This window comes from Macaca mulatta, chromosome 5, assembly GCF_049350105.2.
Source record: "Macaca mulatta isolate MMU2019108-1 chromosome 5, T2T-MMU8v2.0, whole genome shotgun sequence".
In the NCBI taxonomy this organism is placed as follows: Eukaryota; Metazoa; Chordata; class Mammalia; order Primates; family Cercopithecidae; genus Macaca; species Macaca mulatta.
This window is the reverse complement of record NC_133410.1, coordinates 61548297-61560777: the sequence shown is the minus strand read 5'-3', so window position 1 is coordinate 61560777 and position 12481 is coordinate 61548297. Positions and strand designations below refer to the sequence as shown.

Below are 12481 nucleotides of genomic sequence, written 5' to 3'. Positions count from 1 at the left end.
CCATGCCCATGCCCTTAGGGCACAGTGACCTACTTTTTCCTTGTTCAGCTTCTTAATATTCCTGAACAGCAACTTCTTTACAAATATTCAATCTCCATTTGATCTTCTTATCTTCATCACTGACTGCTTGTCACAGGACTGATGAATGGAGATGTATCGAAAACACAGACTGGTTTATGAATCGTGAACAATTTCTTTTCCTGCCCTGTGTTTTACGTGCACTTTATAAAACAGAATACTAATAACATAATATTGAAGTATTTTCTGGTTTCTCCAAAAATAATAAGAATTACAAGGATATACTCACATGGGATTATTGCACTGGCGTGTTCTGAAACGAACACCAGTTCCACATGTCCGAGAACAGGAGCCGAATTTAGTCCATGACCCCCAATTGCCATCTTGTTTTTGCTGATTAGCATTCTTCCACATGCAATGACCCTTATAGCACCACTTAGGAAAATGACAAAGGGTAATTATTAAAATCATGCGCACACTAAAGCTGAAGTTGTTATACAAGAACCATCTAGTTAAAGGGCTTTGACTAGATGCTCTTTTTTCTTCCAGATGGAGATGCATTTAAAATTATCCAAAAGCAATTGTATCATTAATATACCCTATCAAAGGGTAATTTAGACTTGTATTTTTCAAGTATAAAATTAAAATGGAAAAACAACATTCACTCAGACTAAATTTTTAAATAATACATTCACCAGTGAGCATCAAACATTATAATCAATAAGAACTCTTTGAGCACCCAGCTTGCACAGTTGGTAATATTTTACCCTGCATCTGTCACTACCTATCTCATAGCAGAATATTTTGAGGGCTATATGATCTTTTTAAAAATGATAACATAAAATATGTCTTGACTTAGATAATAATATAACATGTCCAAAACCTATGCAGCTTTCAAAGCACTTTTATTTAACTTTTAAATTTTTTCATTCACAATGATTCTGAGAGATAGATGGGTCATATATATAATCATCACCAATTAGATGAGGAAAATTGAAGCCCAGAAAGGTTCATCAGTAGTAGCTGAAGGCCATCTGACCAAGAAGTAATTAAGTGGGGCTACCAGAACTCTAATACTATAGAGGCACCTAGCTTAGAGTGCCCTGCATACAGCAGGTGCTCAAGAGATGTTAGTCATTTTCCTCTCCAACATTTTGACTTACTTTTTCATACTACATACAATAAAAGCATTTGTTAAAACTCAACTTTTATAAATTTCAATATAACACCAATATATTTAAGAAAGTTGGATGTTAAAAAGTTAATTATATAATTTTTATAAAGCAAAAATGAATCAACTCGTTATGCTCTTGTTTCTAGTCAGAAGTTTATGATATTGAATTTTCCCAAAGCAAAACATTGTATATAATGTGCTTTGCATAGTGCCTAATATAGTACAAATACTTAAAAAGACAGGTTTTATTATTAATAAGCATATAATCCTTGTCACAAGTACAGTTTATACACATTTGAAATTGAGCTTTGAAAGAACTAAACGCCATATAAATCTTCTGTACCAGGTTTTAGTCCTGCCTACAATTTCTTATTTCTAAACTAGTCAAAGCTCTTCAACTTGAGTTCTTAACATGCCTTTGTTTTGGGATCTTTGCCCTTATGAGTAGCGTAGCTTGGCACTAAGCCAATTTCTGAGCATTCAATCCTGACTACACAATTTGAGATTTAAAACCTCTGGGCATCCTTCCCTAAGGAACAAGGCCAAATCTTCTGTATAAGTTCACATGACTTTATTTCTGGGCAACTTTCACAAGGAATGGGATGCCAGCAGGTCAATCAGATCCCACTACCGGGGGGCAGATGGTCTGCTGAGTTGCTTCTTCCTAGTCTGACAATAGTGGGCTGAATTGTAGTCCCAAAGATATCAAGTCTTAATCCCTGGAACCGGTAAATGTTAGCTTATTTGGAAAAAGGGTCTTTGCAAATGTGATCAACTTAAACATTTAAAAATGTATCCATGGGGTCCTAAATGCCATTACATGTATCCTTATAAGAGAGGGGTAGAGGGAGACTTGACCCACAAAATGAGGAAAAGGCAATGTGGCCACAGAAGCAGAAACTGGAGTGGTGTAGCTACAAAGCAAGAAATGTGGGGTGGCCACCAGACACTGGAAGAAGCAAAGAAAAGATTCTCAACTAGAGCCTCTCGAGGGAGAATGGCTCTGCCCACACATTGATTTCAGTTCATTGAAATTGATTTTTGACTTCTGGCCTCTAGAACTGTGAGGGAATAAATATCCATTGTTTCAAGCCACCAAGTTTGTGATAATTTGTTACCTTAGCCACAGGGATCTAGTATACTCTCTTAGTACATTACTATAATAAAACCTTGCATACTATGATTTTCACATAAAAATGACAGTGCAGCTGTATTCACCACTTTCCAGACCTTTAAAGATGATAATTATGCAACATGTTACATATTTATTGTGTAAATAGATATACTCACTTTTCCAGCAGCACATTCAGTCCCATCAAGTGGAGGTCCCTTTTTAGTCTTACAAAAGTAGGGATTATCAGGATGGCTACACCATAGCTGTTTACATGGGTCAAAGGTTCGGAACTGGAAGATAGATAATCAAATTCTCAGTGAACTCTCAGCTAGCATGACATGCACCAAAAATATATTCTATATAGTTTCTTCTGTCCTGTTTCTTGGATGTGTTTATTTCAAGTTAATAGCCAAAGTTGTGACATGTTAAAAAAAAAAAAAAAACTGCATAAGATTTTCAGGTAGAAAACACTTTTATTCTTCTTTTCTAAAATAACAATGATAAACAATGATTTGTCTGAGATTATCTGGTTGACTTTCAATGTTTTTTCTTGATGTTTCTATGTTTTGTTTTTCAAATAGACAATGTGGAAATTTTCTAAAGACTTAGTAATTATCATGAATATTGTAAATATGAAAATATAATGGTTTGGCAGCTCTCAAGCTATCAAAATATCTTTTCTTTATTTCTGTAGGTATGAGATAGATTATTGAATATAAATAATAAAAGGGCTGGGCGCAGTGGCTCATGCCTGTAATCCCAGCACTTTGGGAAGCTGAGATAGATGGATCACCTGAGGTCAGGAGTTTGAGACCAACCTGGTCAACATGGTGAAACCCCGTCTCTACTAAAAATACAAAAAAATTGGCCAGGCACATTGGTGCATGCCTACAATCCCAGGTATTTGGGAGGCTGGGGCAGAAGAATTGCTGGAACCCACGAGGTAGAGGTTGCAGTGAGCCAAGATTGCGCCACTGTACCCTCTAGCCTGAGTGACAGAACAAGACACCATCTCAAAATTATAATAATAATAATAATGATAATAATTAATACTTATAAATAGTTGACCAAAAGAAGAAAAAAATTGTCAAAGTTTCTGTGTAAGATAAAGTATTCCAGGTGCAACAAAATATCATAATACATTCATACAGTTTATGAAATATTTTCCATATATTTGATTCTCATACCAATCCATAGCTGAGAAATATGGGTTACGGGTTAGGGCTATAGTTATGGTTACAAGTAAGACAGTAACAGCACGAGACTAGAGTCTTGGTTTTCATACTCTTCAGAATGGTTTTTATTTTCCTAACACCCCACATTATAATGTCCAAATGTTTGTATAAGCAAACATGTATATTTGTGTGTGCTCTTTGCTTGTTTGCTCTTTTTCTCTCTAAATGTAAACATCTTACCAATCATTATCTAGATGTTTAAAAATATCAAACAACAGCTTATCCACATATCTATTGCCTATACTGCTAATTACCTAATACACCTTTATGTGCATAGAAATTTTTTTATTAGTACAAATTTTCAGATGTGGGTTTTCTGTTCTAATCCTTATTACCGAAGGTGGAAATTCTACTTTTGCATGACATTAAGTCAAAGCTTTAGAAAATTCTCCCATCTAAAACATTAATGCAAGTAATTAGGAGCTCACAGTGTATACTTTATAGACAGACCAAATGGTTGTATATAGAGGGCTTCAAACAGCAGATCAATTTCTTTCTAGCCCCATGAAATACTTATGTTCCTTGCTCTAACATACAAAGCTTGCTCCAACATAGAAAAAGTCTTTCTTTCTTTCTTTCTTTCTTTTTTTTTAATGAACTACTAAAGACCAATATGGAAATTTAATGAAACATAACTCTAATGTGAATAGTTACAGGGAAGACTGGTTTTAATGGATTCCACTGAACATATACATGTGCCTTTCTTGTGTTAAGCACTTTAATTATATTATCAAATTTAATCCTCACACCAATCTTATCAGATAAATACTATCATTCTTCACATATTACACATGAGGAAAGTAGGCCAGAGAGATTAAATATAGTGCCCAAGGTTATACATTTAAAAAGCGTCAGCTGGGTACAGTGGCTCATGCCTGTAATCCCAGCACTTTGGGAGGCCGAGGTGGGTGGATCACAAAGTCAGGAGTTTGAGATCAGCCTGGCCAATATAGTAAAACCCGTCTCTACTAAAAATACAAAAAAGTTAGCTGGGAGTGGTGGAGCACGCCTGTAATCCCAGCTACTCGGGAGGCTGAGGCAGGAGAATTGCTTGAACTCGGGAGGCGGAGGTTGCAGTGAGCCGAGATCGTGCCACTGCACTCCAGCCTGGGTGACAGAGCAAGAGTCTGTCTCAAAAAAAAAAAAAAAAAAAGAAAGTATCAGATCCAGGACCTGACCCAAGGTCCTGACCTCCATGCTATGCCATATGATTCTTTTATTAGACTATACCAGCACAATCCTTCCCTATGGTCACACATACATGGAATTCTGCCATCAAGCTAAAGAAAAGCAATAAATCTAAGGCTTAACAGTCATCTTCTCTGAAAGTCACAAAAACCAGGGGATGAAAAGAACGTGAAGATTCGAGCCTGGCAGCCTTGGTTTCAAAGTCCAGTTCCCCTGTTTACCAGTTGTGTGCCTTAAGCAAGTTGCTTAATCTCTAAGTCTTGGTTTTATCTTCTATAAAATAAAAGTACATCAGCTCTCTTCTAGTCTGTCATGAGAATTAAATAAGACAATACATTTAAAGCATGTAGCTGTAGCACATAGCAACACAATGAACACAAAATAATTGCTAGATATTATTATACTTGCACCAGTGAGTCTGCAAATCTCACCAAGCAGGAGCTACACAAACAGATTTCGAGATGCAACATCTGCATCAACTGGGAGCAACATACCGCAGTGCACATTTTATAGCCAACACCAAAGTCAAAACGACATTGCTCATCCATAGAGTAATTGATTCCAGGAAGTTCTGGGAGTTTAGGCCAATCATGATCAAAAGGGTCATCAAGGAGACAGTCATAGGAACTGTAGGAAGAAAAACATTGCATGTAGTTAAATGTTCATTAAAAAAAATCAGGTCCTGATTTAAAAAAAAAGTAGTCTTTGCTTATATACTTTAGAATTTCATCACAGATCATACAGCAATTTTGCAAAAACATATATTTAAGGTTTTGGTTTCGGTTCCATTTAGAAAAAGACTCTTTACCTGTATTCATGCCAGGAAAGTAAACCAAGCATGACTTAGGAGTGTAGTAGAGCCACGATTATTTGAGTCACTAATTAAACCACCACATGGTGTGGTAGGGCACATCCTGACACCTATACTGTAGAGCACAGCTGGTACCATATCCAGGAACCACATGACCGTCCTCCCCGCAACCTCAAGTTTGACCATTAATCAAAGATTCTATAACAACTTACTAAAGGAAAATTACATTACAGTTAAAAATTTACTTATATTGTAGACTTATGGCTTCAAGTATTATGACTCCATGATAAAATTGTTGTGCCGAATCTTCTAAGTCATAAGAAAATGTTTATTATCAATAATAGTTTTCATTTACTAGGAATTTTGCTATGATCAAATCCTAAGAGTCAGTTTTATGTCTGTAGGCTATAAAATAAATACTCTCATGACACGCAGCAGGGGACATACTGGATATATCTTTTCAATTCTTGACCACTGCATCGGGACCAGTGGTAACGATGGAATGCGGCTTGTACCAAGGGAGCCATGACACTTCCCATAGCAGTCTCATCACCACACCTGTTGCCTTGTCCATCGTGCTCCATTCCCAACCTAGAACACAAAAAGACCTCAGGGGTAAGAATCAGGGGCTACTGCCTTCACTTAATTTTGGTTTTGAAAATAAGCCCTGGGAAATAACGTATTTTTAAGTCAGCGTGGCTTTCTTGAAGAAGTCACAGAAACAGAAATTGACAGCAACCTGACAGAAATGCCTTTCTTATTCTATAGCTCTGAAAACCACAGGAGTGCCTCTGCAAGCCAGTCACTCATTTAGTTTCAGTGCATGACCTCTTCTCTGTTTGCAGTTCTTCACACTTGGCAAAAGACAAGAATTGCATGCTGGCATGCATTCTGCCCAAAGAGGAAACAATACTGGGAGAAGCAGGAAAGAAAAGATCATTTTTTGGCTTTATAGCTGTCAGCAGTGACTTACACATGGCCTGTTTCATGGGCTACTACAAAAGCAGATGAAAAACCATCCTCATGATTCAGGGTACAACTTCTCACTGGATGACACATGCCGGTGACTGGAGCATATCCTGTAGAGAATAACAATTACTTTTATTTTCATTTTATGAGAAGACTCATTAAGAATTACAACTGGACCTTTGCCTAGGGGAAAAAAACTAAAAGCCTTTCAGGAAACATGGGCAGCTTTATTTCCCTACTAGCATTGTGTCACATTCTCTTGGGAAAGCCACAGGTAACGGTCTCTAAAAAGATTCACTGTGTCTGCATTTTCTCCTTTCCTAAGGGAAGGAATGGCCCGGGGTTACCATTCTCTTCTGCCCACCAGCTAAGCCCTGTCTTTCTGTTTTAGTAAATGGTCCTTCATATCGTGGTACTGATGAAGGAAGCCAGAAATTCCATCAATGTTGAAAAGAAAATCATCAGTCTGCTTCTTCCAAAGTCCACATCAGAATTTATTAGATAAATGTAAGCTGACTTTGGAAGAAAGCTCTTTGGCAGCAGTCATTTCTCATGGCATCTCTTTTTTCATTCCAAACAGTTAGTGGAAATCACACTGCATTTTACAGCATCCCCTCCATGCCCCAAATGCACAATCACTATTTTAAAAGCAAGTATAATTTATGATGGTATTTAAGTGGCTTTTAGCATTGAGAACTCCACAGAAGTCACTGGAAGCATCAGAAAGAAAATGTATGCTTGGCCGGAGTGTGGTGGAAAGTGGTGGTGGAGAGCTGAACATTTGAACAGACTGCCTGATTTAGGATTGCTTTTTAAAAGTCATGACCTTAAGTATTTCTTCTACATATTGATGGCAATACCTTGCATTCCAGCAGGTCCAAAGTCTTGCCTCGTTAAAAAAATTGCATGGTCATGGTGTTCAGAGTGGTTGAGATCAGATCTTTGTTGCTGGGACGCCCAGCGACACACATTCTCCAAGCTTCTGGATGGGTTTCCCCTTTCTATGAGGCTGATGGACTAAGAGAAAACAATATGTTAAAGCCACACATGACAATTTCCCAAAGGCTTTGTTTGATAATTTTCTCTGAAGTTGAATTTGAGATTAAAGTATTTAAACAATGATTCAATAATATTTAGGGCTTATTTTGATATTCACTGTGATTTATGAATCGTAATGCCCATGAGGGATATTTTAATAATAATTTTACCTGTGTGAAAGTCAAATAATGCCATTTATGAGAATGGTTTTGTTACGTTTGAGAGAGAATCTCACAATTTTACCTGTGGGAAAGTCAAGTGATACCATTTATGAGAATGGTTTTATTTTGTCTGAGACAGAATCTCACTCTCTCACCCAGGCTGAGGTGCAGTGGCATGATCTGAACTCACTGCAACCTCTGCCTCTCGGGTTTAAGCAATTCTCGTGCCTTAGCCTCCTAAGTAGCTGGGATTACAGGCGCCCACCATCATCCCTGCTATTCTTTTGTGTGTGTGTGTATGTGTGTGTGTGTGTATTTTTAGTAGAGATGGGGTTTCACCATGCTGGTCAGGCTGGTCTGAAACTCCTAACCTCAAATGATTTGCCTGCCTTGGCCTCCCAAAGTACAGGAATGTTTGATACTGCAATTTGCTATTGTGAGGCAACTTAATATTAACCATTTAGGTAATAATTTTAGTAGTCTAAATAATTCCTGGTTCAGCTTAGATTTGAGTTTCATAGAAGTAAGAACAAAAATATTGAGAAAGATTCTGGCATGTTTTTCCAGAGATGTGAATGTATAAAATATTAATTAAGATTTTTGTTTATTTTTTATGATCCAGAATTAATCAACATTTGGGGAGAATATGAATTCTTCCATGAGTTGGCAAGGCTGGTGAAATCTTAGTCTATGGAGAACCATCAAATTACATTAACTTTACACTAAAAAACAAAAAGAAAAACTCCCATTTTTTTAAACTTTACGCTACTGAAGAGGGGTGGACTCTTCCAGTTCTGATATAAGAAAAGAAGTTCGTTGAATGTTGCTACCATCACATTAGGGTCAGGAGTTAAAAGTTCAGGAGGAAAAGGGCCCAACCTTCAAGAACCCACTAGCCACACTTCTCAGAGTAGTTCTGATGAAATGAAATTTGAACTTGGAACCAAAAGTCAGTCCCTATTTGACTGACAGGCTGAATTTTGTTACAGTTCAGCAAATGTTATTACCAGTGTTTACATTCTTAATAAAATCAGCTGCCTTTTTTAATATACTGATCACATGCTTTTCCAAACAAATGCTTTAACCACCGATTGGAGGCTGTTATTTCCAGCTGGGGTTAACTCATATTCCTTGTTGGCAATATAAAGTAGGTCAGGCTTATGTGATAAAGGTCGATGACACTCTATCATTATAAAATGATACGTGGATGTTAACTATTTAATGAAATGCAAACACATGGATTTTTCCTATTTCCTAAATGTACAACTTCATTAGTATTTCATAATCAGGAGGATTAATTATGAGAGAGAGATGTGTAATTTTAAAAATCAGGGAAGTTGTTAAGCTAGTTGTTTCCCGTATGTTTCCTCCTTAAAGGAGCTAAAATCAATTATATTACATGAAATGCCTACTATGTGCATTTTTATCCAACTTTTGCTTTTGAAAAAATTAAAGTTCTTTTAAATGAAAAGCATTCACTGTGCACCTCACTCTTCTTAAGTGGAAAGATATATGTATATAAAACATTGTTTTTAGTGAATCAAACACTAAAGAAAAAAGATCTTTGTCTTTTTTCTTCAATGTACATTCCAAGCACCTAGAAAATATCTGCCACTTAGTAGGCATTCAATATAATTGCTTCTAATGAATAAATGAAACACACACTCAATGATAACATTAGGCTAAGGAAATTCTCTCTCCTCATAACAGTATCCATTCTTTCCATTCATAAGTCACACCTAAAGTCAGGGTAATTGCCTACATCTTTAGACAGAAATAAATAAGCAAATGGAAGCCGCACAAAAATCATTCATCATCTGCTCAAATTTGGAAGTCTCCACTCACGTGGCAGTTTCTTCTCCTCAATTTCAAGCAACTAGGGGTTTATGTGGAATATATCTACGCCTTAAGTTAGACGTAGCTTGAACAATTTAGTCTTCTATTTGCTAACCTAGTCCCTAATGTTTACAATTCATTTTTTAAGACATTTTACCTTTGCATATCCCAGCATTATCATGCGCACCAGGACCACATTTATATGCACTCCGAGGGACTCATCATGGTAAATTTCATTCACCTAGAAACAAAAAAAGATAATTGCTAAAAGAAAGGAAACACTGAAGATTTCATGAGATGTACATATAAGCTGTGTAATCTCCACAAATAGGTAAGTAAATTGCTATTTTTAAATTGAGTTTAATAGCTGAACCCTGAAATGTAGTCATTTACTTTTGGCTTTGGAACAATCTTTGGATATGTAAATTGCTAATTCTGTAAACTCCACAGTAATATGAATGTACAGGATATGCTCAAAAGGGTCTTGTTATACTAGTGTGGTGTTAGAAGGAGTCTACGTGTGATGTAATCCAAATATAACATTAGCCAAAAGCAACCACAGGAAGGTGACTTTGGCAAATCATTTGCTAGCCTGTGAGTTGCCCGCAACCACAGTAAAGGAAAACAGCAAGCATTTGCCTACTGGGGTGCCTCTGTGACAACTAGGGGTGCTACGTCTGGTTGAGAGATCCAATGGCTATGGGGTCTGTGTGCAGGAGCTGTGGTAGTGTATCTGAGAGCCAGCTAGCAAGTGGGGCAGCTGAGGCAACGACTGCTTGGAAGTGCTACAAGATAGAAATCCTCCAATATTTAAGTTTCTAAGGAGACTCTACTAGTACCTATCAGATGAATGTCAGCCCTGGATGCAACTCTGAGTCACTGCTTTTTGTTTAATTTTGAAAAATTAGGCTGAAATTTCTTTTCTTTTCTTTTTTTTTTTCTGAGATGGAGTCTTGCTCTGTTGCCCAGGCTGGAGTGCCGTGGTGCGATCTCAGCTCACTGAAATTTCTAAAAGTGACTCGGTATACTGTAAAATCATAGATGTTGGAATAAGTGCAATCTCAGAGGTCGCAGTCCAACTCTGTTTTATATAGATGAGGAAAATAAAGCCTGTAGAAATTAACTGACATGCAAAACACACAGTGAGCTATTGGCAGATATGAATCTGAAGTGAACTGTAACTGTATCTTCTCATTAAGCTAGTGCAAAATTAGTGCAAATAAAAAATACTTAGCAACATGGCAAATGTTAGCAGGAAGGAGAAAGGTGGAGTTATCAGGCTAGAATGCAAAGTTCTTGGCTGTTTCCAAAAACAACGACTTGACACTTGTTAAAAAGACTAAAAGAGGGATGAAAAACTAACTGCAACTCAGCTTCAGATCCGGGAGATTTGAACAGTAGGCACAGAAATCTGAAACCTGCACAGAAAAGATAGGCATAATCTCATAGAGAGTGGCTTTAAAAATAAATATAACTCAAGAATGACTGAAGAATGCTCTAAAACAAGAAACTCACAAATCATAGTATTTTGATTTGCCACACAGACCAGGAAGATTCAACTGAATTGTTTCAAGAATCCAACGTGACTGCACAGAAAACCTTAAAAAAATCAGGGTCTTGAATGTAGACTGAAAGCACACTTATTGAATTTGTAGGAGTCACAAACAAGAAAAGAACAGCAAAGGTGGAAGTAAAAAATCTGGCTAAGCTAGAATATGCTAGAGATAACAAAGTATAACTTAAAAAGAAAAGATGTAAAGTCCTTTTAAGTGGAAAAATGCATGAATATATACACACATACATTTATACATATATACACATGCACGTGCACACACACACATACTCACATACATAGAATGGTAAGACTCAATTTAATACCTGCACAAGATAAGCCAAGCTGTGGAAAAAAATCTGCAATACACACTTGGATTGTGTAAGTGTGCAGGCAGATAGCTCATGCCCAAGTTGTCCCACTCTAGGCTACAGAAAACCTGAAGTATTGAGTGCATTTTTGTGGGCTGTCTTATGACAGAGGTGCTTGACAAAACATGAATATATCATGAGAAGAGCTAACAGCAAGGAGGTCAGAAAATGTGTCTTATAAAGAAGAGTTGGGGAGACATAATGGTTAAAAGCCTGAATGCCCCACATTAATAGTCTCAGATAAATCCTGGTTCAACCCCTCACTGCTTGTGAGACCTTTATTATTCTGAGTCTCAATAAAGTGGACATAATAAAAATAATATCTCATAGGGTTAGGGTGAGAATTAAGAGACTTAACTCATGCAAACAAATTGCTCAAAAATTTTATGAGTGAGAGGGAGGAAGGGGTTTTTAAGGATATTAGAATATGAGAAGTGGAAAAGAAAAACATAGAAGAATTAATAGCCTTCATACGGAAGGCTATTTTCTATATCTATAGAAAATAAAACTTAAAACCATTCACATTATTAAAGGGGTGAATTTCAGCTTAATATAAAGAAAAAGTGAATGTTAGACCAAAGCTGTTGTTTCTTATGTGCTTTTTAGTCATGGGCTGATTCTCTTATCTTACACCACACTTCATGCTGCCTAATTGAAAAGTGAATCAACTCTTCCACCCCTCCTCTTCTGGATTCATTATTTGATAACATATTCCTAACTTTATAGTTGCAATAAAAGTTAAAAGTCAACAGCCAGGCCTGTCACCAACACATTCATTCAGAGACTCATGTCTATCCCAAGAGGCTTCTTGTAAGGCAGCTGTTTCAAATTAGAAACATGGCTTTGCACACCACGTTATACCATGTACTTAGTTTAATGAAGTTGAAAGGTAAAATGCACTTGATGTTAAAATAAGGTTGAACAATGTTAGTAAATAAACAAAACTAGATAATAAAACAAAACTAAAGAAAAGGAGACAGAAAGAGTGAATTAATTTCTGGAGAAGGAGAAGTA

At 36.7% G+C, this 12481-nt stretch overlaps 1 protein-coding gene across 1 annotated transcript in view; it reads right to left on the bottom strand.

Moving 5' to 3' along the window:
• ADAMTS3 (ADAM metallopeptidase with thrombospondin type 1 motif 3) overlaps positions 1 to 12481 on the bottom strand; it is a 287705-nt gene that overhangs the window by 32219 nt on the left and 243005 nt on the right. The window contains exons 6-12 of the mRNA XM_015138553.3: positions 9702 to 9785; positions 7370 to 7526; positions 6514 to 6619; positions 5988 to 6131; positions 5224 to 5356; positions 2483 to 2596; positions 308 to 453 (exon numbers count right to left, since the gene is read on the bottom strand). Of these exons, the coding sequence (XP_014994039.3) occupies positions 308 to 453; positions 2483 to 2596; positions 5224 to 5356; positions 5988 to 6131; positions 6514 to 6619; positions 7370 to 7526; positions 9702 to 9785 (884 nt within the window). The remainder of the gene's footprint in view (positions 1 to 307; positions 454 to 2482; positions 2597 to 5223; positions 5357 to 5987; positions 6132 to 6513; positions 6620 to 7369; positions 7527 to 9701; positions 9786 to 12481) is intronic.